Here is a 27808-nt window from a genome sequence, read left to right as displayed (position 1 = left end):
CACACTTCAACAAGAGATTCTGAAAATAAATAAAAGTAAGCAAGCAGGCAATAAAGAAATGAGCAAAATCAGCAAACAGTAATAATAAACCTAAGCTGGGCTTAAGGGGAAGTTTAGGTTGGACATGAGGAGGAATTCTTCCTCAGAACGGGTGACCAAACATCAGAATGGGTTGGGCAGGGAGGTGGAATCACCATCCCTGGAGGTGTTTAAGGGAAGAGTTTATGTGGCACTCAGTGCCCTGCTCTGGGTGCCAGGGGAGTGTTGGGTCACAGGTTGGACTTGGTGACCTCAGAGGCCTTTTCCAAGCTAAATGATTCTGTGATAAATAAATAAATAAATAAATAAACAAATAGTGTAAATAAATAAGCAAATGAATAAATAAGTAAAAGTAGGTGATAAATACATTTAAGCCCGTAAGTAATAAATAAGACGGAGGGGAGGGACCACTCGCCTCTCGATGAAATCCAGCGATCCAGGACAGAGCCTGAAAGTTCCTGGAGGTCCCTTTACGCCGGAACACTCGTGGCTTTGTCCGGAGGCGACCGTGGGACAGGACACAGGACCCGGTCCCTGTCGGGCTCCGCAGTCGTTCATCCCGCTGGGGCGGGACCGGGACCGGGATCGGGACCGTGACAGGGATCGGGACAGCGACAGGGATCCGTATCGCGACAGGGACCGGGACCGGGCGCCCCTCAGCCGCGGCCCCGCCCCTCTCCCTCAGCCGAGGCCCCGCCCCTCTCCCTCAGCCGAGGCCCCGCCTCTCAGCCCCGCCCCTCTCCCTCAGCCCCGCCCCTCGCTCAGCGGGCCCTGCCCACAGCCAAGATGGCGCTGGCGGCCTCAGGCGGCGGCGCGGCCGGTCCGTGCACGCTGCCGGTGTTGCTCCTGCTGTTCCTCCCGGGGCTGGCGGCCGGTCCCGCCGGGATGCTGCAGCCCCGAGACACTCCTTCCCGCGAGCGCAGGGAGCTCGGCGGCCTCTGGAGCTTCCGCGCTGATCTGTCTCCGGGCAGGGACGCCGGGTTCGCGCAGCGCTGGTACCGGCGGCCGCTCCGGCAGGTAGCGGGGAGCGGGGCGGGCGCTGCCCATCCCCGGGCACGGGTTGCGCTCTTTCTCCTCCGAACCGGGCTCCGGCCCGCTACAGGGGCTCCTCTGCTTTCTTCCTCTTTTCCTCTTTTCCTGCCTTCTTCCCCACCGGGCTGCCGTTCCCCCCACGCTGACCTGCCCAGGTTGTTCTGGAGGCAGTTCCCAATCAGCAGCTGACCCTGCCGAGGTTGTTCTTGAGGCAGTTCCCAATCAGCAGCCCCTGATGATGCCCCGGTGCTGCTCCGAAGGCAGACACCCTTTGAATGAGCCCCGTTCGCCTCCAGGTGGCTCCTCCAGGAGCCTTGCACAGCGCTGAGCTTCCAGCAGCACAGAATCAGCACAAATGTGCCTGGAAGGGCACCTGGAATTGTTACCTGACTGATAGAAAAGAGTTAGGGATTTTATGTATAAAATGGATAAGTCGTTCATTATTTCTGCTTTTAGCCTTTTGGTCGATTTGTTGCTGGATTGTGGAAGGAGAGAAGAGCTGAAGGGCACTGTGCTGCTGGAAGTTTTGCAGAGGAGAGCAATCCTGAACCATGCCCCTTCAGAGAGAGGCTTAGATGAGTGCACTCAACCTGTTTTAGAGCTCAGAGAATCTCTCTGAAGGACACACAGGTTCTGGCCAGCCCAGGCAAGGGTTTCCTGCATCAGATGCTAGAAAAATCCTCTTGCCCATCCAAGGATTTTCCCTCCAGGATTTTCTGATGAGGGCACTGGGCTCTCTGCAGTGCCACTGCTGAGTCAGCCATGCACATGATGCCCACCCGGGGTGCCCAGACCTTCCTCATTCCATTTCCTGAGGCTTCCTCAGGAAGGGAGAACTGCAGAACTCCTTTGTGCAACATCCTGAGTGCAGAAAGTGCTGAAAATTAACAGCTTGGCAACAGCATCTGGATTCCTCAATATTCAGTGTACTGTGACACTGCCTCCCTCTAATCTTCATATTGGAATAAGCAACTGAATGGATTCTGGTTTTATCCCAAGGAATCTCTGTTGTTTCATGCAGTGAGAAAGGCTGGGCTGATCCCAAACAGTCTCCATGGAGAGAAAAATATCCCAAAATATCCATTACTGCCCAAAATATCGATTATTTTGTTACACTTTTACTACAGCTCTTAGCTGACAAACAGCACCACAACCCCCACGTTGCTCTGGAGCTGTGCAGGAGAAAATTCCCACTGAAAAAACAACCTGGGCTTGGGTTTCTCCCTTCTCCATTCTGTGATTCCATGATGCCAGGGCCATTAATGAAAACATTTCATTGTACAGCAGGAGGGGAAAAGAAAGGAGCAGCTGTTTCCTGTAGGAACAGGCAGGTTCCTGTGCCTGGTGCTAATTAGTGCTTGTATAGGAGCTGTGGGAGATCTCAGCAGTTTTTAAACAGCTTTTCCCAAGTATTTCCCCTTGGCAAAGGCATTGTAGGGCTGTCACTGGAAGGGGACACCTCCAGTAGTAAAATTCCTCTTTTTAAACTCTCTTTTCCTTCCTTTTCCACGCAATTCCTGCCAGACCGGCCCTGTGATTGACATGCCAGTGCCTGCCAGCTTCAACGACATCACGCAGGACCCCAGCCTGGAGAACTACATCGGCTGGGTGTGGTACGAGAAGGAGGTGCTGCTCCCCCTGCGCTGGCTGCAGGGCGATCCCGCCCCCAGGGTGGTGCTGCGCTTCGGGAGCGCCCATTACTACTCCATCGTGGTGCGTGCCTCGGGGGATTGGCCCTGTGCTTCCTAAATTAGGCTGGACTAAAGGCGGTTTTGTGGTTTGTTCAGCAAATGCGTCCCTGCCTCGATTGTGCATCCCCTTCTGAGCTCGTGCCTGTTTTCCCCCAGCAAGGATGAATTCCAGTTTCTCTGATCCTGCAGTTTTGTGATTGGTAGCTAAACACTTCCTGATGAATGGATCTGCCCCACACTGTGACCCTCAGTGACACTTGATGTGACCCAGACCTAGCTCCCAGCAAAGGGAATCCCTCAAAGATCAAGGCTGATCCCTCAAAGATCCTTTGAGGATCAAGAGCCCAGGTGTTCCTCGTAACTGGGCTTCCCTTCCCCGTGCTCTGCTGACCACAAAATCCCAATAACCCATTATTTTGTGTCTTTCCTTGCAGTGGGTGAACGGGGTGCAGGTGGTGGAACATGAAGGGGGGCACCTGCCCTTTGAGGCTGACATCAGCAGCGTGGTGCAGGGCAGCCCGGGCTCCCTGTGCCGCATCACTGTGGCCCTCAACAACACCCTGACCCCCCACACGCTGCCCCCAGGCTCCATCCAGTACATGGCTGACAAATCAAGGTGAGTTCTGGGGTGTTTTTTACTGCTGGGCTCACCCCAGGGGTGTGGGAGAGGGGGACTTTGTTCAGCTGCTGGTTCAGAAGTCCCTCCGTGGGGTTGTCTTTATGGTGGATTTGTCGGTGGAGCTGTGAGGAGTTTAAGCTGTGCTGTTGTGAGGAATCAGCAGTGAGTTATTGCATCTGTTTTGTGCCCAGGGGGCTCAGATTGGGTGATTTGCCAAGCTGAATCCAGGGCACGTTTGAGAGGCTCGGATTCAGCTGGAAGCTGCAAGTACCAGCTCTCCTGAAGGATGATGATCTTTGTTAATTAACTGCAAAATCCTTCAGTGTAGCAGCTGACAGACAGACAGATCCAGCCTGTCATAAAGATCTTATAGATGATTATTTTGCACTGCCAGCATGCCCATCCTGTGTAGTGCAGCGTGATGCAGCCTTGCTCCTGTCTTGCTCACTCAGGTACCCCAAGAACTATTTTGTGCAGAACACCAAGTTTGATTTCTTTAATTATGCTGGGATCCACCGCCCAGTTGTGCTTTACACCACTCCTGCTGCCTACATCGATGACATCACTGTGACAACCACTTCATCAGACACTGCTGGTAGGTCCAGAGCGATTACAGCAGCTCCCTCAGGCTCCACATGGAGGTGCCAAGGGCAGCAGGGAAAACATCCTGCACTAGTCTGATTGAATTTGTTTCCTAGTGGCTTTTCCTGAGGCTGAGCTGTCTCCTGCAGTCTCTGATTGTCTTTTGTTTCCTCTGAGCCAGCCACGGTGCAGTATCAGGTGTCAGTGGTTGGCAGCACAGCCAATTCCTTGTCCCTGAGTTTACGTGACCAAGAGGGGAAGGTGGTTGCTACAGGTGATGGCCCAGTGGGAGAGCTCAAAGTCCTCAACCCCAACCTCTGGTGGCCTTACCTGATGCACGAGAACCCTGGATACCTGTACTCCTTGGAGGTAAAGTGGCATTTCCTCCTCTGTGGGTGTGCTTAATAGGGTTAAGGCACTGCCATATGGCCTGTCCTCTGCTCTCTCCTCTCACAGGCCCTGTGCGTGTGACCAGAGTGGCTCTGCTAATTAGGCACTAATCAAATCAAGCTTTGGCAGCCTCTGGCAGGGAGAAAGGCATTTCTGGAGTGTGCTCTGGTCCTTCACACTGAGGATCCAGTGCATCCCCTCTGGGGAGATGATGAGTTAACAGCTGGAGCCTGGGAGATCCTGTGGGAGTTAAGGATCAGTGGTGCTGTTCAGGGGCAGAAATCGGGGAGGATGAGCTGCTCTGAGTTTCCAGGGACTCAGGGTCACACCTGGGAGCAGGTGATGTGGCAGTCATTGCCTGGCATTGAGGTGCAGGGCACAGAAATGGCCTGGGGGGATGCCATGGGGAAAAGGCACTGAAGTTTTTTGGGATGAGCAAAAAGCGTCATCCAGGGGCTCATTCTTCATCCTTCAGCTTCCACACCTTGGATTTGTATTTTTTGTTCAGTCAGCCCCAGCTGACTGGGAAGGAATGTGGGGCCAGAATCTCCCTCCCAGACAGGGGAGGGAGCCCTGGGCATCCCTGTGAGGGTCCCTCCTGTTCCTCCCTGGACACACAGGTGAGGATGCAGGCCCAGCTGGGCGGGGCCCTGCTGGAGGATGTGTACACGCTGCCCGTGGGCATCCGCACCGTGCACGTCACCAGCAGCCAGTTCCTCATCAACGGCCGGCCCTTCTACTTCCACGGGGTCAACAAGCACGAGGATGCAGATGTAAGTGTGAGGGACACCCAGGGCCACCTCAGCTCACACCGCCCAGGTGGCACCTGCGCTGCCTCCCCTCCCCTCTCCTCTCACACCCTCCTCCGAGGCTAAGCACGAAGGGGACACCCACACCATGCCCGGTCCTGCCACAGTCCTGCCATCCCTCAGGGCACGTGGATGTGTTGGTGGAGACACTGAAGCATCTCCCAGCCACAGCTTTCAGCCAGACGTGCTGACAGTCAGTCAGTCTGCTGTGAGGGTGGGGAGGTCCTGGCACAGATTGCACAGAGAAGCTGTGGCTGCCCCATCCCTGCAAGTGTTCCAGGCCAGTTGGACAGGGCTTGGAGCAACCATGGCAGGGGGTGGAATGATAAGAGCTTTAAGGTCTCCTCCAACCCAAACCCCTCTAAGACAGGGGCTGTCGGGTTCCCCACCCTGGGCAGGGCTGGTGCTGGATCAAGCAGGGAAGCTGTGTTCACAAGGGCTGGTTGCTCTCTCCCCCAGATCCGTGGCAAAGGCCTGGACTGGCCCCTGATTGTGAAGGACTTCAACCTGCTGCGCTGGCTGGGGGCCAACTCGTTCCGCACCAGCCACTACCCCTACGCCGAGGAGATCATGGACCTGTGCGACGCCTACGGCATCGCCGTCATCGACGAGAGCCCGGGGGTGGGCATCAAACTGCCGTAAGAGCTGCCAGCCCGCCCTGCCCTCGCTCCTCTGCTGCCCTCTCAGCTGCTCCCAAGTGTCCCATTTCTGGTTTTGCACTTCTGTCCTCAGTGCTGATAGTGGGAGTACTTTGTTCTGTTTGGAAATCTCCCCTTGCGCCACGGGTGGTGCCTCATGATGTTGGGCAACTCGAGGGCATTTTGCCACATGGCTCCATTAACGAGCCCGAACCACAGCCCTGAACTGTGCAGCAAACTTAGGGGAGATAGGGCAGAAGCCATTCTCAGCCATCCTCAGCATCAAGGTGCTGTGCCCAGAGGCTGAGTTTTCACAGGGAACTGGATGGATTTTACACCCTCACCTCCTTCTGTCTTCCAGCGAGAGCTTTGGGAACAGGTCCCTGCAGCACCACCTGGCAGTGATGGAGGAGCTGGTGCGCAGGGATAAGAACAGGCCCTCCGTGGTCATGTGGTCAGTGGCCAACGAGCCGGCCTCAGAGCTGCCCCCAGCTGCTCACTACTTCAAGTAAGTGCCTCTGCTCCTCATCTCTTGGCAGATGATGGCTCTTCTTCCTTTGGGATGGCACAGAGAGGTAGTAAAGGGAGGGCAGGCGTTTTTGGGAACCCTGGAACTGAACCTGTGGATGCAAACTAAAATGGGACTGCTGCACTGTGGAACTGATGCTCAGAACTGTCCCAACGTGTTGGTTCAGACACACCAAGACTCCACAAAATTACCAGGAGTCCACTTGGTTTAAGCACCTCTTCTTGAGTTAAGGGTTGAGTAAAACAAGACCTGGTGAGAATGGAATATTCCTTGTTAGCACTGGAAGATGAGTGCTGAATCCTTTGAGATTTACAGCAAAGCTGTAAAATAACTGGCCATTCATGCTGAACACAAGGTTCTGCAGTCAGTGCTGCTTATTTGTCCTGTGGCTTCCCACTTCAAAGCCACTGCTTTGAGTCCCTGCAGCCCCCTTGGTTTATTTCTAAAGAGATTTAAGCTTTGGATAGCCCAGAGGCAGCTGTAATGGGCAGCAGTGTCCCTGGGAGCTGAGGTGCATTAAGAGAGAACTGTGAAGTTTCATTCTTCAGCATGTTCCACCACCCTCCTGCAATGCCAGGGCAGCAGCAGAGCTTGACTCTCCCATTCTGTCCCATCTCCCTCACTCAGGGCTTCCTCAGAAACATCCAGCCTCTGCCTGCTGTGGCACAGGGCCTCTTGAACACATCCCAGGAGTTGTTCAGAAACTTCCCATTGCCCTTTTTACAGCTTTGTCCTCCAACTCAGCTGTCCCTCCACCTTCTGAGCTGCTGGCACCACCCACGTGCCTGTGCTTGGTGTGCTTCCACTCTGCTCCTTTTCGGGTGGCGTAGCAACCTCTTGGTGACAGATATTCTCTTGATTTCATTCAAGCACTGGCTGCTAAATCCAGAGCAGCTCAGTCTGGGGGGTGGAAGGCCAGAGAGCCTGGGGAGAGGGGGCTGTGCTGCTCCATGCTGTTGTTGAACTCTTGCTTTACTGTTTGCAAACAGGACAGTGATAGCTCACACTAAAGCTCTCGACCCCTCCAGACCAGTCACCTTTGTGACAGATGCTAATTACGCTCTTGATCATGGTGTAAGTTTGCTTTGTTTTCTAGCTTTTTCTTTCTTTTTTTTTTTTTTTTAATTCATACATTAAATTTTCTTCTCTTGTCACTTGTTTTATACTCCTTTCCCCCCACTCCTATCTAAATTTACTGGAGATATTTAGCAGGGAAAGGCTAAAGAAAAAGTACATTTTTGTTTCTAGTAGAAATCACCTTATCCTGTAGTTGTAGTCCAGCTGAAAAAAAAAAAGAAAAACTATCTGTGAGAGAGAACAATTCTTTGTGTGCAGGATTATGCCCCTGGATTCCATTAATATTGTCATGCTTTGCTATGCCATTGATTGTGTTTACTAATGCTCAGGATTTTGCAATTAAGCCAAAGCTTAAACCTCTTTAAAATGCTCACAACCCTTGTGGAAGTCTAAAGGAAGGAAGCTTTGCTTTAATTTCTGCTTCCAACTGCTCTAGATCTTCTTTGGCAGATGTCTGTTTGTGGTGAATAATCTAAAAGCTCCTCCAGCTCCACAATTAAAGCCCTAGAGCTGGATGAATAACCAAAAGGCACTTTCCTTGGATTTTTGGGCCTTTCATAGCATGGACCCAGGATTTTTAACACCTGTATTTGTTTCCAGGGTAGATCCTTGTACAATAATCGCTGCTAGCAGGTGAGTGGGTGCTGCCACACATCCCTGATCCAGGTTATACTTTGGATTTCTTTTAAAATATCCTCTAATTAGCAGGAATGGCTGCAACTCTGAGGTTTTTCCTCCCCACCCCAGAAAAAAACCAAAACTGATGGCTTTAAATTTGAAGGAGCCCAGCAGGGATCTGCTTTTGGATATCCCATTCCCACTCTGCCCACCTGGAGGAGCTCAGGCAAACAAACCCAAAGAACAGATCTCTCATACTCTGATGTGATATTAGAACTTTTTTTTTCTTTTATTACAAAACATGTTAAGAGAACATTGAACAAGTTACATACAACATCACTTTATTTTGAGGGGGCTTTGTGCCCTTTTATCACACTGTCCATGTGGTAGAAATGGCAAATAACTTGCAGAATGCTTTAGTCTTAGTATTGCACCATTGATGCACAAAATTTAGTTGCTAGTCAAAATATTTGACCACTCACTTGATAATCACATTCCAATACTCAAAAAGAAAAAGTACATCTAAATGTACCAGCAAGCCAGAGACATCTTGGAAACAAAAAAACTTCTAACAAACCTGAGAATGAAACATGTTCATCTTGTCTAACTCTTTGCTGTGACTTCCTAATCTGTAAGAAAAATGCCAAATTAATGCTGTTAGCTTATTAAATTTATCCTTTTTTTTTTTTTTTCCTGGGAAAGAGATTATATTTGGAGAGCCTGAGTGATGGGGGAAACAATTAATTCTATGTGTAATACACCTGGATTCCATTAACTGAACCCAAAGGAGGATTTAGATTTACAAGAGAAGGTTGAAGTCTGTGCCAAAACACTCTCACCTTGTTTTCTGCAGGCTCCCTATGTGGATGTGATTTGTGTGAACAGCTACTTCTCCTGGTACCACGACCCAGGCCACCTGGAAGTGATCCCACTCCAACTCACAGCCCAGTTTGAGAACTGGTATAAAACCTACCAAAAACCCATTATCCAGAGTGAATATGGAGCAGACTCAGTGCCTGGGCTGCACAGTGTGAGTGTTGTGGGGGAAACAGCTCTTAGGGGGCAGACAATGGTAGCTGGGAGAGGCTGGCACCACTGGCAGATGCTTTAGCTGGGAGTGGCCAAAAGGCTCCAGGGTTGGGGTCCTGCTCCACCAAAACCTGAGAGCTTTGCCACTCACTTTGTCTGCTAAGGAGGACTCCAAAATCTGTCCTTGGAAGTGCTAGAAAATGCTTAAATGAAAGCAGACTCTGGAGAATGGATATTCCTGGTGCTGTCCCAAGCAGGGGGGGTGGCACTCCTGTCCCTGTCACGACAAAGGCCACCAGGGGAATTCCCCTGGGAATACCTGGAGTTCTGTGTTTGCTAATGGTCACAACAGCCAGGTTAATGCAGCACAGCTAGCAGAGCAGGCAGCCCCAGAGCTGCTGGTCAGGAATAGCTCTCAGGCAGTGGGAGTGGGGTTGTTTGTGCCCTGAGCCTCTCTCCTGGCTGCAGGACCCCCCCATGATGTTCACTGAGGAGTACCAGCAGGCCCTGCTCAGGGAGTACCACTCTGTGCTGGACAAGAAGAGGAAGGAGTACGTGATCGGGGAGCTCATCTGGAATTTTGCTGATTTCATGACCAATCAAGGTGAGCTTTTATTGATATTCTAAACCTTTCCATCCTCCCTGGGAGTTTAGTGGTTGATGCCACACCATCACTGTGCTGAAGGGTAGGACAACAGGCCCTCTGTTCTCCAGGACAGAGCACAGCTGGTTTTGTCACAAAATCCAGCATGAGCAAAGCCAAGAGGGAAGGTTCTGCCTGTGCTTAATTCACCCTTTCTCCTGCACAGATGCTCCCAGGAGCATGGGACAATGCACAGGGGAAACTTGTGAGGGACCCAATTAGTCCTGGCTTTTGGCCACCCTCAGTTCAGAGCTTCAGGCAGCTGTCAGGGACATCTCACTTGCTTCCAGTGTCACCTACAGCTGCCCTGGGAACAGAGCACCTTAAATAATCACAATTTACTTGGTAGAGGTTCAGCAGCAGAGGAGCAGATGCCACACTGGCACACAGCTGGCTCACCATGACACTCCATCCATTACTAGTAGATAAGTGCAGTCACAAAGGAAGGGAAATTCCTTAATTTACAGTGCAGTCCCACAGAAATGAAACAATCACAACTCAGATCTAATAATGAACCTGTTCTGCTTATGCCACCTGCAGTGGGCTGGGGTGGTGAGCAGCCAGGGAGAGGGAGGAACAGCACTAAAACACCCTGCAGAGCACCAGGACAGGCATTAGAAAGCTCAGTGATGGCAGTGCCCAGAAAAGCAGCATCAAAAAGGACTGAGAAAACGCAGACAAGCTCAGACACAGATGCAGTTCCAGGCTTTCTATGTGCTGCAATTCTTTTCTCCAATTTCCTACAAAAACTACAACAGGCAGAAAGGATCCAGACACCACACAGGACAGTGAATAGTCACCACCATTCCCTCCATCCAGTCTGAAGGTGGAGCCAATCTCCAGTAGATAGAACCGTGAGCAGTGGGCACACCCCAGTTTAGTGCCCCAGCTCAGCAGCTGTAAAACAAGGAACTGCAGCTGGATTGCCCTGTCCAGCCATGGATCCTGCCAAGCTTCCCTGCTCTACCTGACTGTGCAAAGAAAGTGCAGAGGTCTCTTCCACGTGGCCTGATTTAGTACCTACATTGTAACAGCTCACAGCAGGGCCTGGAGGAGCCTGGTTCATACATGTCTGTATTTTATAACTTCTCTGCAGGCACCACACGAGTTCTGGGGAACAAGAAGGGAATCTTCACCCGCCAGCGCCAGCCCAAAGCCGCTGCCTTCGTTCTTAGGGACAGATACTGGAAGATTGCAAATGAATCAAGCTGTCTTCCTCCTGCAATAACATCACATTCCCTCTTCCTAAAATGAAAACAAAGGGTTTACTGGCTGGGGATTATGCTGAACTCGTTATTAAATCTCTCTTTAAATAAGTTTTATGCCTGATTGAAGTCTTGCAAGTCCAATGCTATTTCTAGTCCACCTGAAGTAGTTACTGTGATGCAAAGCAGATCAGAAACTTTTGTTTCCTCTGCTCAGCCATGTCTGGAGGCTTCTTATTTCCAGGCAAGAAAACAAATATTCACTTTCAAGGAGCTGAAGTTAAGAAATCCTGACTGAGGTATCTGTTTATGGCAAAAAAAATTACAAATATTACATGATACAACTCAATGCTGAACTTAAAAACAAAATCTAAGTAAGTAAGTTACTCTAAATGAACATCACATCCCTCTAAAGCAAAAGAGGTTTTCCAGTTAAACTCCCCTAAGAGTTAACACTATTGAGATCACAGCCAACTGTCCACAGGATTGCAGAGGAGCACAGTGTGCAGCTGCTCTGGCCTGACAGGATGGATGTGTGAGAAATCCTGAGCATTCCCAGCAGCCAGGAAGGGTGTGAGCCACCCAACACACTCCAAGAGAGAGTTTGGAATTCCTGTTCCAGCAGCAAGGTGGAATGTTACAGAGGGAGGGACTACATCAACTCAACTTTAAATCTATTTATTTTACAGTACCAAAACTGCCACTGTCAGACACAAACTGTGTCTAACAGTGCCACTTCCATGTGGAAGGGCTTCCTTCATATTCAATGTCACCACAGGAAGAGCAGCCCAGAGGGAAATTCTGTTCCAAACCTTTCTGAGAGTGGCCTGAAGCCCTCTGGGGCAGGGCCAGCTGTAAATCCCTGTGCTGCTGCAGTGGTGTCCCTTTAGGCCTGCACACCAGCCTAGGCCAGGCTTTAGCCTGGCATGGATCACACCAGCACTCACAGCAGAACTCTGAATATTCAGTCTGCAAACTCCCCAAAAGCAGCATCACAAGGAGCAGAACAACACAAGCAGAGGCTGCCCAATGCATTTGGGAAGTTCCAGTTCTGGAATTTGGCTCCTGGAATTCACAGGTCTGGGTGAAACTGGTGCCATGGCTCCTGCTCTGCAGCTGCTTCTGCCTGAGTGCCTCAGGGAAGTGACCAAATCTGACCATATAAAGGAAATATTTGCTCTTCTCTTGTGTGCTGGCCAAATTCTGTTCCCTTCAGAGGTGGTCCACGAGGAACCAAGAGCACCTTCCACCCTGCCCCAGCACAGTAAGGACACAGATGTTCACTGCAGACTCCACAACAATTTTTCTTGTGTTTTTAAGGGAAAAGAAACAACACTACAGCATTCCTCACACCGTGCTAGGCCTAGATTTTCTCTAGAACTAAACCCCCAGAATGTAAAACTATGCACAATAAAAAGACATGTGTTCCAACACACCATGGTACTGCCAACTAGCAGTCTGAGAGTATTTCAACTTCTCCATCATCCTTTAAAAACTCATTTCCTTCCCCAATTTCAACAGACCTGACCAAAACACAGATGAGGATTTGACATTGGTCACTCCTTACAAAGCAGGGCTCAGCTCAGCCCCCCAAAATCTGAGCACACATTTGAGGGTTAATTCCTGCTTGTTCTCAACAAACCCAACCCTGCCCAGCAGCTCCCTCCCCAAATCCAGGGACACTCCAGCACTTTCCCCAGGGATTCTGTGGTCTGTGGGACCAGCTTTGAGCAGCCCCAATAAAGCAGAAAGTGATCAAAACCACAAGGTTGGGTTTGGGTTTTTTTGTTTGTTTGTTTCTTTTTTTTGCTTAAAGAACTGTAAACATTGAAAGCCTCAAGTCAACGCTGCTCAGCCTTTACACACAATGCTCAGCCAGACACAAAGCTGCAGGAATTCTACTGGGAAAACTGGGATCTGGGGAGAATCAAGTGCTTTAACCCTTCTACTGCTAAACACACACAAGGTCTTGGGAAAAAACCACACGACTTGGTACAATTTCTAGAAACAGAATTACAGTACTGACATTAAAAACAGTTTCTAAGGCTCAGACTGAGTCCAAAAAGGCCTCTGGTTGGGTTCATTCAAGCTCTTATGTTTGGACTGCATGAATGCAGCATAAGAATGATTGCAGCAAGACATCCACAGGTAATTTCTACATTTATTTTTGTTTGGTTTTTTCTTTTTTTTTTTTATACCAAAAAAGTTATGTGCAACAAATAGAATTCGTACATATTTACATGGTTTTTTACCTGTTAGCAAAATTGTATCCTAAACCTCCAGTAGAGAATCCCTCAGCCTATACTGAGAAAAGGAACTCAAAAAGGAGCCCAATGACTCCATTTTAAATGGGTGTTGGATTTGAAAGCACTGGGAATAAATAGTTGATGGAACATACTCTGCAGAACAAACACCTAATATTTAGGCCATGCTTAACACAGTTTTGTGGTAACAGAATAATTCATATCTTTTCTGGACCAGTTTAAACAACATTGGCAGAACCAAAGCCAAGCTCTGATCTCAGCCCACCTAAATTAGGAGCAGAACTGCCTGAAGCACCTCACCAACCTCCTGGAACAGCTGAGACTACAGCAGCACAAAAATGCCAACCCAGCATTCAGAAACCTCCTCAGCAGAGATCTGCTGTCACTTCAGATCTCAAAGGTGCTCAGGAATGTTTCATTGGGCTCAGTGTCACAAATGTTTCACTGGAAGAAACTTCCAAGAATATTCATTTCCTCCTTGGCCTTAAAGAGTAGCAAGTACCTTACAGTAAGAGGATTTCAGGAATGGTTAATTCCTAAGCAGGGTTTGGGATGAGGTTTTGTTGCCTTTCCAATCCACCCCTCACTGTCAAATTTCCAACTCAGGATATTCCACGATCCTAAAGGAATTTTGGGATTCTGAGAGAGCCAAAGAGGGGCAAGAAGAGCCCAAATTCAGAACCTCTGTTTGGATACTGTGAATTTTATCCCTTCCATTCTCCTGAGTGCTGAAACCACAACAAGGATCTCTGTAACACCCCCTGTCCCTTGCCAGCCCAAATATCATTTACCCAGATTCCTGCATCCTTGAGAAATTTTAGGACTTGCCTTTGGATTTGGAAGGATAAAACCAGCATCAAGCACACATTTGCCACCACATTTTGGCAGGGGCAGGCAGGGGGGGCACAGCTGCACTCCTGATTTCAATCACAACCCATTTTACTGGAAGGAAAATGCTGTTTCTGTCATTGGGAGCAGCAAGGAAAGAGTCAAAAGAACTGGAAGCAGAAAGGTCCAAATTTCTCCTGCTAAGATAATTCTGCCCTTTATTCAGGCCAACTGCATTTCTGAAGCACGAGAGAGAAAGAGAAGAAATCAGGGCCATTTCTAGCAAATCACTTCCAGTAAAAAGGAACTGCAAGGGAAGCACACAAGACAAGAGAGTTCACAATTAAGGATCAGATTTGCAAAGCTGTGCACAAAGTGTGGCTGCAAATTCTCCCAGAGCCCAAACTCCAGCTCCATTTGCTCCCTATGTGCACACTAACAAGGACTGCTGAAAATCTGGCCCTAAACATTTGTACTAAACAAACTGAATCAACAGACTATGCCCACACAAACAAGCACAAGACACAGTGAAGTTAAGTCAACACCAATACTTTCAGCTGATGGGGCTTTTTTCCCTCTTTTTTTTTTCCCAGACACTGGACCAAGTACTCATGGATTAGACTTGTCTCCATGGCTGCTTGCTCTGAGATAGGAGCAACTTTCAGGCAGCACATGTTCACCTCTTCCTTGGATGAGAAAAAGATGCCTTTAGTGTAGATCACAGGAATGCACTGAAATAAAATCTATACAACACATTAAACACTGCTACTGCCTCAGGGCTTGGGAGAGAACAAAGCCAAGCCTCGAGGGACCAATTCAACACCATTCATTCCCCTTAATATCAAAGTGGAAGGCATTTGAGAGACAGAACTAAACATCAAGACAAGCTTTAACTATACTCTGGTCAATACAAAACTCATTTAATGGATTGTTGGCTAAAACTGTCAGACGAGGGACAAGTCATTTAGTGTTACATGCAACAGATGTTACTCACACCACACAACTCTGTACAGAAAAGCAGTTTCCACCTCTACCCTTGGTACAAACCAGAATTACTTCAGTGGTAATTTAAATATTAATTTTGTGAATTTGATCCCCAACCTTGTTTTGCTCTATGGAAACATTGCTCATTTCACAGTCAAGTTTATCTTTAGTGTTTAAAATCCACTTACAATGGAAGTGTCTCTCTGACATTCATGTTTGAGAATGGAAATGCTAAAAGGAGTTAAATTAGTTCTTTAAATAAATGGGGATGCAGTTGGAATTGTTCACATTTCGAACTGACAAGGGCAAAAAGCAGCACAGCACCAATTACAGACAGCAGCTGAACCCACACATTTTGGTGTCACACAGTCTGAAACACAAATATTTCACTATTCCAAATCACATCAACCTTTGAAAATAAACTGAAAACAATACTGCTACCACTTCTCAGTCTAAAAACTAAAACCAGATCTCTTAATACTCTTCTATCCCCAGCAAACTTGCTGGGAATTTTGTTTGTTCATTTTTAAAGCAAGGACACTTCTGCCTGCCAAGTTCAACACAAAGTATTTGGTTTAAGATTTGAAGACAGAAGGCACTTTTAACATTCAGCCTTAGAATACTGAGTGCAGAAACAATGTGTACAATTTTGTTCCTTTGTTTAAATCTGCAGTTTAATTTTTTTTTTCCCCAATTAGTTGTTAGAAAGAGCAATGATAGCACTATATCACATTTCATTTTCAGGAGCACATTGACTTACTTATCCCATTAAACAGGTTGCCCTTCCAAGAGATCTTCTCTGTGTGTGAGTGTCAGGCCTAAAGTTCATTTCCCAATATAGCACAAACCAAAGATCCTGACCAAGATCCATTAAGGAACTGCTTTTTCAGTGCACTGCTTGGTTATCCTGCTCACTCAGTGGTTTCCACTGCAAATTGCAATTCTATACTGCAGCATTCACAGAACATCAAACATTAGTAACACTGGCTGGCTGAGCACAGCTTCAAATGGAACAGCTCTGCTTGGAAATGGAGTCCTTTCAAAGAACACTTCATCCAACCCCCAATCTGCAAATCAGCTTTTCATTGACCACATGAAGCTATTTTTGTTCTGTACAGAAATTAATGAGGTTGTCGTTTAATCAACATACTTCAGGTTTCAGCTTTAATTCCATTTTTGTTACTGGAGACAAAAAAAAAAAAAAAAAAAGGAAAAAAAAAAGAAGAAAAAATGGAACCAACCCCAAGCATCATTCTTGTGAAAGCACAACAGTGAGAGCAGCAACTCCATGTTCTTTAGAGGTCACTTCTTCCATCGTGTCAGTCGACTCTGAGCTGAACCCTCTGACAGCTCCTAACCAAACCCATGGGACAGTGAGTTCTCCAGGGATGAAACCAAGAGTTCTAATTTTATTTACAGTATAAGTCCTAGTCAAATCTAAGTCCATCAGCTAAAAAAAAAAAGAAAAAAAAAGAAAAGGAAAAAAGAAAAAAATACACTTACTGTAAACATGGCAACATTAAATATGGTGATGCTAGTCTAGAATATTTCATGTCATGATCACATCTTGTTATACCTGAATTTATATACAGGATATTTTATAGCAAGTGTTACCCACTTCACAAGTGGAGGGGGAAGAGACAGAGTCTAGGTTTTGCTGTGGCTAAAACTCCTTCAAAGTAAAGTTAAAGCTTGTCTTTGATTGTTATAGAGCTTTCTTTCATAACCGCATTGAAACTGAAGATTAGCACAGAGAAATTATCTGGGGGCCCCTTGAAATTTATCATTCAAAATTTCCATTATGATTCTCGTGGGGGAAAGGGGGGGCAAAAAGTGTCTGATATGGAGAATAAAAAAATTACTGCAAAATAAACTTAATGGAAGTTGGGTCTTCAGACTGTCAGTCAAAAGTTCCAGCAGGGGTTATTCCTGTTTGGGTTGGAGTTGCCTCTTCCAGGCCTCGTTCAAATAAACTAGTCGTTTGTAGTTGATGATAAAGAGAATGAAGTTCAGCAAATATGTGAGCACGCAGACAATGCAAAATTCCTTCAGCACGAAGTACAGAATGTATGCCAAGTACAGGGACCCTACTACAGACACTATGGAGGATGTCATGAGGATTAGAGCTGCTACTGCACTTGCTGTCATACCTGCAACAAGAGAGACAAAGTTACTCACCCCTCTCCACACAGAGCAAAACTGAATTCAAACTCGGCCACTCAGCAAGAGTTTCACAAAATTCTGGTTAAAATACCACCTGGGTATTTGGAGAGGAGTATCTAAGGCTCTGTCTGACAGCCCTGGGATAAGGAGCGTGTGTAGGATTAACCATCCTCATATTCCTGAGTTATAGGAAAATTCGTGGTCAAGTTATTTCTGTCAGGATTAACAGCTTTGTAGCAAAGTATAGAGTTACCAAGAAATATATAAAATTATATTTCATGCACTTTTTTGCCTGCTCTCTCCATTACTCCTAAAAAACTCACCCATTCCATTTTTATTCCCTCTCTTTTCCACCATGCAATCCAATGCCAAATATACTGGAGTGAAAATACCAGCACAGAAACTGTCTTCACACTTGGATTATTAATAGCATATCAGGAGAAAATGCAATTACTCTTGTTATCAGTTGGGTTTTTAAGCCCTTTGGACAGATGTATCATTAGAGTGCTGCTAAAAAAACCCCAAGATATAAAAATCAGAAGCATTTATCTGGTTTCCTGCAGATTGTGCAATGGATATTGCTCTCCTCCTTCATCCCCACAGCCCTGCTTTGAGGCTCTGAAGTGAATGAATACTTACCAAGTAGCATTTGTAGTATATAAAACACCAGGCCAAAAACACTGTTTGACTGATTTATTGCACTGTCCTTTCCAAAGATGGAGCCCAGGAGACCGAATCCTCGACCCCATCTGTAAAACAGGGAAACTAATTAACTCCTATTTGGCCACCTCCTGCTTTCCAGCAGCATTTCCAGTTCAGGGCTCTGGGGGAAAGCAAAGGACACATATTCTGACATGATTTATGTGGAGTTCTCCTGGAAAACCAAGCAGCAACAGGGGGAGCACTGGGCACAGCTTTATCCCACACCTTGCTGATTGAAGCTGTTTGACACACCAGGAACTGCTGAGTTCACCCAGCTGGAACTTCACTGAACACCAGCTCTGCTTCCCAGGGCTGGAGCTTGGAGCTGTTTTGTCACATAAACACTTCCTTCCCCCAATGACAGCTTTAGCACCTCTCTGCACCACAATCCATTGGACACAAGGTCATTACAAAGCTGAGGCAAGGATTTGTTCCACTCACTTGTCTGCATCAGAGCAGGAGAATCAGGACATAAATCTGCACCTCAGCTGCTCCTCAAACAGCTCAGGAGGAACCCAAATCTGTCAAGCACACGAGCTGAGGATGGCATCATCACAAGATCCCCAGCCCTTGTTTGTTGGAGCTCTTGCACAGTGTGACACTCTGAACCAACACCTGAAATCCCTACAAAGTGACTTTCAACTTTCCAGTGATAAGGCAGAAAGCAGCACGAGCCCTACAAAACTGCTGCTGCAAAAGGAGGAGGAAAGATTAAATTAGCAATTGTGTTTGTGCCAGAAACCATTAATTCCATGCCCTAAGGCAGATCATGCCATTATTTGTAAAAGCAAAGTGAGAACCCTATTTATTGGTGTCACTGGAAAATATGAAGTTATTTTGTTACTCCAAGGTAATTTAACTCACAAGAGCACACTGGGATATCTGCCAGCAGATTTTTGGAGCATCAAGCCAAGCAAACAAATGAAAGGTTTGCTTCACATTAGCAGCTTAACTGAGCAAGGTAAAAAAGTGCCAATCCTCACCCTGCTGCAGCAGGAAACTCCAAGCAAAGTGCAGTTTTAGGAAGTTTCCTGTCCTAGAGGCAATGGCCCTGCTGAGCCAAGACACAGCTCAGGTCTGTCCCTGCACATGGCAGGAATGGTGCTGATGTCATCACCTGGGACCTGCCATCACCACCTCACCAGCAGTTTTCTCACAGAAAGAGGCACCACAATGAGGACAATTTCCTACCATCTCCAAAACACTTCCCAGTCTCACAGCCATCTGTGCAAAACTCATCATTTTAATTGCAGACTAAGTTTGAATTCACTGTTAATACTCGTGTGCTCCTCCCCAAGAAACCCAGCAGGTCCCAGTTCTTAGAAAGCAGATTTACTGTATAAACAGTCAAAAATTAAACATACTTTCAGCTAGTTTGGTCTCAAATCTTTTAAAAGTGAAACTTTTGTGCCAATATTAAGCTTCAAGGCAGAGGAGACTCTTCCAGGGGACAGAGCCTCAGCATCCCAGAGCTGCCTGGCTCTCTGCTCTCACCCCAGTGCAATTCTGGGGCTGTGGAAGTTACAAAGAATTACAAAGAATCTCAGTTAGGGTGAGATTTCCTCTCACAGCTCAAATGTTATCTGGATTTTAAGTGAGAACTGTTAATTTTTTAGCCTTCCTTTGATAAGATGGTCACAGCACATGTAACAATGGTTTTGTGTTGTCCAAATTCCAAAGGCTGTATTAAAGAGCCACACAAACACATTAAAGAATTTATCACTTTTACATTTAATAGTTTTTTCTTATTTTTCTGCATCACTACATTTATAGATGCTTCAGCCTGCCATCCACAAGTTCAGTTTATTGTTGAGAATTCCTGTCAGGGTGACATTAAAATGAGTTGAACACACAGGTTCAGCAGCAGCCTAACTCCAAGCAAGTGCAGGATGCTGAATCCAGCCCTACCTGAGTGCTCTCACATCCTGTGATCTGTCTGAGAGCAAACTCGAGCTTAAAATATCAGAAATGGCATTTTACAGAACTGACCCTGCAGCTGCTCTGCAAGAGAATAATAAAATGTTGCCAGTGGAAGGATAATGAGTTCCAGCCCTTCCCAGGAGTCAGAGTCCTGGAGTGATCTGTGCAGAGCTGCAAGGTCAGAGCACAGGGAAAGCTTTTTCCACATGCAGGAGTTCATTAAGGGTCTTGTTGGCCTTGTAGCAGCTTTGAGGATATCAAGTATTAAATTTCAGCCCATGGAGTCCAGGTCTAATCTCACATCTTATTCCACACACTTGGAGACAGCTAAGCAGCCTGGGGTTCAGCACAGAACACTTTTCCCAGCCTTATAAGGTTTGGAGTGGGAGCAAGTGTTCTGCATCAAACTGAAAAGCAAAGTATTTAGATTTTATAGATTTACTTTGTATACTCCCATTCCAATCTCATTTCCCTGCTGAAAAGTCTAAATTGTCTCCTAATTTTATTAAGGTTGTAAAACTCACAATGAATCAAACTTCTGCCAGCAAGTGAAGGAAGGATAAGAACTGAGTAGATGGTGTTCATTTTCACACCAGGCTCAGGTGTGAATTGCCTGATTGATGATAACTTTCAAAGTCTAAAAAAATGTGGCAAACAAACAGCAAGAAGAAAGTCCTAATAGCAAGATAAACTGCAAAAAAGAAACTCAGAAGCATTTCATGTAACCTGCATTTTACAAAAAAAAAAAAAAAAAACTTAATTTAGAAGAAGTGTTATCATTTGCATCTTTTTTTTTTTTTTTTTTTTTTGATACAGAATGCTAAACCAAATGACCTGCAGGACATAGAGAGCTGCTTGCAGAGCAAGATGAAAGCAGGGCCTGATTTCTGCAGGCTTTTCCTGGTTCTGCCGGGTGGCTCCATCCCTGAGGAGCAGGAGCTCCGTGCTGAGATCCAGGTCGCTGTCACCCGAGGTGACTCAGAGCACTCTGACACACACAGGTGCCAAACCCACTCTCACCACACCCGAGTTTCACTGCTATTAAAAACCAAAAGCAATCTGAGCTAATTACAAGGAACAAACCTTTAAGATATCTTTGTAACTCAGTTTCCCTCCCTACCTGCATGTAGCACTCTGAATGTTCTTTAAAATGTTAAAAAGCGATTCAAGAAATTGAAGATGAAGTGATTCATCTCCTTTCCCAACATCTACAATTGAACACTGCAGTGATTTTCAGTCCTCTTGTATCAAAAGGTTTTGAAAGTTATTAGCCACCCTCTAAACAATGCCCCTTTTGGTTTGAGGTACTTCACAAAGCTCAGCAATGTTGCATTTTCAGAAGTTTAACGCAGTATTTGCATGCAATTGTTACTTCTTAACAGGAAGACAAAAGCACTGAGGTCACTGTGCTCCCCAAGTGATGTACCTCCAATAAAATCTTACACTTTTACACCACTAAAATTGTTTCAATCTCTTTTGCACAATTATGAACATCCTCTGTGTTTCAGAACAGCATATTAGGGGACACACTTGAAACATTTTAGCATAATTTAGCAGAGAAAATGCTAAAAGGGAACACAAGAACCTCATTTAGTCCACCAGCATCTCAAACATTTTAGAGGACAAGCAAACAACCTTCCAGTTTAACAAGTTACAAGTTCTGAGTTGTCAGCACTGGCTCCAAAAGCAGCAGAATTCCAAGCCTGCCAAACCCACCAAGTCAAACAAACCAACCAGAAAGTGTTTGTTTAGCCAGGAGTTGGGTCTGTGTCCCCTGCAGCCCCTGCAAGAAATGCTGGAGTGTTTCTGTAGCCAAGCCCCAGCTCTGACAGTTGCCTGAAGATGTTTTGAACAGTTTTGTCAAAGATCATTGCCCAGAAATGATCTTTCCTTGGCCTCCACTGTCCTTAAGGATCAGCTGAAACTTCTGAACTGGGGTTTCACCTGCACCACCACCTGGCAGCCTCCCCTGAGGCCTTCCTGGATGTCCCAGATGTTTTCTGAGCACGTCTGAGCTCAACCACCACCCCTGGTGATAAGCACAATCACATCCCCTGGATTTCACCTGGCCACCCCCTTGGTTTTATGCCCAGAACTGAACCAACCCCTGTATTTCCATTCTAACACAGAAAGAACCACCTGGCTCAGGACAGGTCCAGCATGCCTTGAAAAAGGGACACAATTCCCAGGTCTCATTCCAGTGTCCTCAAGGACTGCTTGGAAATGCAATCAAATCCTCCAAGGGACCAAATTATTCCAAGCTTGTCTGATCCCAGATCCCTGCATTTGTGCAACAGCAGCTTTGCCAAGACAATTCTCTCTCAGTTGTTGGGTTTGGTGCAAAAGGGCAAACAATAACAAAGATTCTGTATTCAAACTGCAAGGAAAGAACTCAGATTTGGGTGGTTTTTGGGTAGTAGTAGTTACTTAAGCAGTAGTTACTTCCTCTCATTTCAGGATTATTTCTCATCCCATAAGCATTATTTTGTTATCAACAGCTAGCACCCCTTACCACTCTGTAACCTTGAGGAAACAATAAATCTAATTTTATCAAAAACAAAAAAATAAAAAAAGGCCACACTTGATAAGTGATGTGCACATTTCCTTAAGCACCACTGGATTTCTGAGATAATTTCTGGTCCAGAACGAAAGTTCTGAGAGAGGAGCAGAGCTCACCCCCTGCCTTCAGTGAAAAGCTCATATAAAGGTCAAAGGATCTGGAGTATGTTAAGAAACTTTGGTTGCAACTTCTTTCCAACTTCAGCAGAGGATTTTGGATTAAATCTAATTCATGGCTTCAAAGCCACTCTTAACAGTTTTAATAAATTAAGTAAAAGCCTTCAATTAGAAGCCACAAAAAAGAAGATTAAAAATTCCCATTTGTAAACTTGCCAGGAGGTGCTCAAAAATGTTGATACACTTAATTTCATGTTTAAATCTATTAGCAGCATTTAGCATAACCAAATTAGGTTTTCTTCTCTATATCCTCCAGCTCTACTTCAGATAGAGTCTATAAAAACTGTCAGTGCCTAGATCAGCAAAATATTAAGCAGACAGTGGATAATTATTTTATAGCAGCCTTTACAGAAGCACTGGCTATTCAAGATACAAGCCAACAGCACTGATTCCTTCTATTCCTTCCTTAATAATCTTTTCTATTAAGCTACCATAAATGAAGCCCAAGTCTGAATTATAAGCACTTTGTTAAATTTACGTTGCACCAGGCAGAATAATTCCCAGCCCTATTACAAATTCTAGTCAGGCTGGAAATGATATATTTATGAAAAGCAAAAATTACCATGTTTGTGTGAGCACTGTAAGGATGGAAAACAAAAGATTACCATAGCAGGGGCACTGCTGTGTTTTATAAAAGATGTGCCTCAGTCAGTAAGTGTTGTATCAGTACTAAACTATCAATTTTCTACTAGAAAGATGGAAAAAAACCCCAAAACATTTGAGTTCTCAGCTTCTGCAGCTTTAAGAGCAACTTTAAAACTCCAAGCTGGTTTTTACCAGCATTCCTGGAACACCTCCCCTGTCCAGCCCATGGAATCAGCTCTGGATCCTCCCAGCTCACACCCTCTGCTCCCCCTGTGCCAGTCCTGAGCCCTGCTTGCACAGTGCCAGCCCAGCTGGGGACAAGGGACAGAGAACCTTGGCTCCCAGGGCAGGGTTTCCCTTCAGCACAGGAGTGACTCTGGGTTTCCCTCCCCATCCCTGTTGGCACTGAATTTGGCTCCTTCAATTTCTCCCTGCCAAATACCAAACCAGAGATTTTCCAAGCTTCCCTCAGACAGCAAACCCCGTGAATCAAGAATCCCTTTTTCATCTCCTAACACTTACACCAGTCACCAACACTTGCAGCTGAAAACCTCAAACATATCTGGATATTTACTTGCAGGTGCAGCAATGAAAAAAACTCCTGGGATATCAGGAATTTATTACTAGAAATATGAATAACTGCTACATAATGTTCTTTACTTGGAATTAAGCAAACTTGACAGACAAGAAGTTCTACAGGAACTGCCCCACACCAGAACCTGTTTAAGTATCAGCTTAGGGAGTTTTCTCCATGTCCTTGGACAATGGGGTTGTTCTTGTCACTTTGATCCCTGTAAAGATGCACCAGAGCAGTTCTAGCAAGGTGTGCTCTGCTGAGAAACCAGCACGGGGCAGTTTCACCTGCAGTTCTTAGAGCAATTCACACCCACTCTGCAGAGGAATGAGCTCTACAGCAGCACAAACAACCAAAGAGAACGCAGGGTGTAAATTCAGTGTTTCAAGTGATTGATGGATAACACTCCACCTGTCACAGGCCACCCTTTCAGACCTGCCCTCAACACACCCCACATTGAACAGGCATTTCCAGGAACTACCAGGTGAATATTTTGGTGCATCCACAGAAAACACAAAGTGGATGTGCAACTTTTATAGAGGGAAGTGTCCCCACCCAAGGCAGGGGCTGGGATAAGGTGACCTTGAAGGTCTTTCCAACCCACACCATCCTGTCACATCAGACTTTTTCACAACTTTTCAAAGTGTCTCAAACACAAGACACCAATCCAAGACTGTCCATGAACAGAATAGGGAATTCCTAAAACACCAATGACATCCAGATTCTCAAAATGCTATTTTTACTCTAGAACTCCTTCAGCAATCCGGCAAAGATCAATATTGACTATTGCCAAAGCCCTTCAGTGACGCAGCTGCAAATATTGCTAAAGATACACCTGTGCCCTTTGCTCGTTTGTGCTGCTGTCTTGAGGCTCTTAGAGCACTCATTAATGCATGCCAGGCTATTAAAGTCATCCAAAACCACTCATTTATCCTCTAGCAACCTCCAATTCATCATGACAGAAAGGAAAAATGTATTAGAAGATCCCAAAATCTCTCAGGGCATGGAAAAGACCAAAGCCAAAGGCTCTGAGTCTCTGCATTACCACTTAAAGGTCACATTTTATTTCAAGCTGTAGCATGACCTGTATGACTTGAAAAGTGTTTTATTACTTTAATTCCCACTGTGAAAATACAGCAAGACCAAAAATATTTTTCAGTGGAAAACTATTATCCAGTTTATAAATAAAGCCATTCTTGACAATTATTCTCAACTATCAGAGAGCAACTCATTTAAAATAAATACAGCAATTGCCATGGAGGTGAGGTATTGCCATTATCAGCCACTCCTTAGCAAATTTTATTTTTATACTATTTCATGAACTTTCCCCTTGATAAAAATGTGAAATATGCTGACCATTCATGTTTTGGGTAAGGGATACTGGGAAGGGATCTCTCCACCATAACCTTCTGCATGAGTCAGGCTCTGATAGGAGATTTTTTGTGCTCCTCCCTCTGCATGCTGGCAGTCTTTACATTTCTGTTCTTGCTCTTGTGCCAATGCCAGATCTGGCTTAAAGGCAAGACTTGGAAATACCAACAGCTGGTGAAAAAAACTCTGCCCAAAATACCAGAAAGTGAGCTCAGAAAGGAATAAACTAATTTATTCTGATTATTCTATGCATTCAAAATGAATCCTAACAGCATTAAGTGCTTTTTAAAGTTCAGCCTACTGTTGGAGTCAAAACTCAAGATGTGAAGATTGTAACATTCCAAGTTCCATCAGCAAATCCAGCTTAAATAAAAAGTCACATAGCGGAAGGAACCATCTAAAAGCCAAAGTAGGAACACAACTTTCTCACCCAGTTAGCTCTGCAGAGTTAACTCTAATAATTAGCTAATCAATTAATTTCTGACTATCAGTGTAACAGCTCAATGAGAAAAGAAACGTGGAAGTTAAATCTGAATTACCTGTGAAAAAGCTAGAACACAAAATTGAAACTTTACAACCCCAGTGAAATCTAAAATGTGGTTAAAAGTTCCTTTTAGAAATGAAGTTCCTGAGAAATTTTGGTGATGTGGGAACAAGGAACACTCAGCTGGAGAAAGTGACAGACAGCAGTGGATGGGGAGCTGTGGGATGTGGAAAATAAGATTAATTTCTTTCCAACTTTATTGCCTTGCCCTCCTGCATTACTTTTAAAGCAGAACTTCCCCTCTGTGTCCTGCAGAGCCTGGAAAGCAAATCCTTCTCCAAATATGGTTGGAGTGAGCAGAACTTGCACGTTCCTTTTCCACAAACTCCTTTTACCACCTGCTCACACGATCACGAGCTCTCCTGGCATTTGCAGTGCTTCACTCCAGGCATGGTTCTCCTAGCAACTGCTGGGAGATCTGAGAGCATTTTATCCCTAACTCCTCACATTATCATCCAGAATTCCTCCAGCAAAGGATTCCCAGGTCTTACTCAACGTGTCAGCTGCAGCATTGCTAATGAACGCTGTAATTACCGAGCTTGGTTCCATAATTAGAAATAATTCCAATTATATATTTAGGTAATTTCCTTCTCCCAAGTGCTCAGTAAACATGCATCAAAACTGTGACATCCAAATCCCTGTCACAACAGCAGCGCTTGCTGCAACAACAAAAAGATGTTGGAGGACCAATTCTGTACAAGAACAGGTTTCAGTCTCTGTTATTCTCTTTTTACCCTGTATCTGCTACTTAATGCTTGAATTTCTGTTATTCTCTTTTTACCCCTGTATCTGTGATCAAAGTTAAATCACTGATGAGACTCACATGGTTTAATGTCAGTAGCCTGTGCATAATTTAGTTTTTATTATTTGAATTTATCTGGTGAGTTTATTGAAGTTTCCTCCCTAGTTAGAGCTAAACTTCTCATTTCAGGCCATTTTCCAAGCAGAGATATGAACAAGCACCTTCACAAACTAAAGATGTCCTGAGGCAGACAAAAAAGCAGAGTGAAAGCCTTCACTCAACCACAATATCAGGTGGCCAGAGATACAGATCTCTGTCACACAATCTCACTTCTGCCACCACAGAAGAGGATTTAGGAAGAAAGACATCCCTGGATGTTTTGCCTCAAAAATTTCACAGCTCCCAGCTCGGCAGAGGATGAGAATACTCCCTCAAACTGGCTTGTTATGATGATACAGCAAGAACCTCTATAAAAACTGTGACAGCTTTTACACAGGTTACACTGAGAGGGGAAAAAGGAAATCTCAAGTACTCATTCAGCTGAAGGCACTAGCACAATAACAACAAAATCCTCATTAAAATAAGGAGGAAGGATACGTATATTTGCTCAAGAACCAGATTTGTACAATGACTCTCCTAACAGAAATAAGAGCCCTCGGCCTTTAGAATACATCTGCTGAACTGGCTGGACATCTGCAAAATAAGTCGGGATTTGGACCGGGCTTGTGCTGCAGAGGCATCCAAGTCTCCCTTGAATGAAGCACTTTCTCTGGATCACCAAAGCATCTCCTGTGCTGCCAGGAGACGTCCCAATGAGAACGCAATACAGGTACTGCAATTAAAGCTAACAAAGCGAACCACCCGCAATTGCACTTGTTTATGTTGTCCTTACCTACTGCTCACAGCTACAGCACTCCACTCTGCCGAGCTTTTACCACTAAAACGCCTGTCACTCCATATAATTGACACTGATTACAACACAGCAATTGCGGGTGCCTCACCCTCCAACCGCAGCGATCCCGAAAATCCCGGTTCCCACAGCGGCTCTCCAGCCACCGGGCTGTCCCACACCGGGAGCGCTGCCCCCGTCCCCGGCTGCCCCAGCCCCTCCGTGCCCCGCCCGGCCCGCAGCCACTCCGAGCACCGGCCCGGCCCCCAGGACGCCCCGAGGCACCGGAGGCAGCACTCCGGGACCGGTCCCCACCGCTCCCGCAGTTCTCAGCCCCTTCCCCCCGCGGGGGCGGCAGCGGGTCCCACCCGCGCCTCACCTGGAGGTGATGGCGGCGAAGCAGCGCACCCGCTCGCTGAGGTCGCACAGGGCCTGGTAGTGGCTGTCGCGGCCCTTCTCGCGCTCCAGGTGGCAGGCGTACAGGGACAGCAGGATGCCGGCGGCGCACACGGCGGACCGCGCCACCCGCTCCCAGCGCGGCACCGACACCCGCAGCAGGACGGGCGCCGCCATCTTGGCCCCGTCCCTCCGCCTCAGCCCGCGAC

General features: G+C 46.2%; 2 protein-coding genes across 2 annotated transcripts; one reads left to right on the top strand and one right to left on the bottom strand.

Moving 5' to 3' along the window:
• The first annotated feature begins 795 nt into the window (after positions 1-795).
• On the top strand, positions 796-11012 carry GUSB (glucuronidase beta). The gene is made up of 12 exons (XM_059866291.1): positions 796-1056; positions 2596-2784; positions 3197-3378; positions 3834-3976; positions 4145-4332; positions 4974-5126; positions 5622-5800; positions 6162-6308; positions 7319-7403; positions 8878-9054; positions 9522-9657; positions 10793-11012. The coding sequence occupies exons 1-12, from the start codon at positions 826-828 to the stop codon at positions 10948-10950; spliced, it is 1968 nt and encodes a 655-aa protein (XP_059722274.1). The 5' UTR covers positions 796-825; the 3' UTR covers positions 10951-11012.
• Positions 8290-27808, bottom strand: VKORC1L1 (vitamin K epoxide reductase complex subunit 1 like 1). Its single transcript, XM_059866292.1, has 3 exons — positions 27583-27808; positions 17780-17889; positions 8290-17127 (listed from the first exon to the last, which is right to left on the bottom strand). The coding sequence occupies exons 1-3, from the start codon at positions 27774-27776 to the stop codon at positions 16901-16903; spliced, it is 531 nt and encodes a 176-aa protein (XP_059722275.1). The 5' UTR covers positions 27777-27808; the 3' UTR covers positions 8290-16900.

The sequence above is a fragment of the Haemorhous mexicanus genome, chromosome 22 (genome assembly GCF_027477595.1).
Source record: "Haemorhous mexicanus isolate bHaeMex1 chromosome 22, bHaeMex1.pri, whole genome shotgun sequence".
NCBI classification, from domain to species: domain Eukaryota; kingdom Metazoa; phylum Chordata; class Aves; order Passeriformes; family Fringillidae; genus Haemorhous; species Haemorhous mexicanus.
The sequence above is the reverse complement of the archived record's forward strand: the minus strand, read 5'-3'. Positions and strand labels throughout refer to the sequence as shown.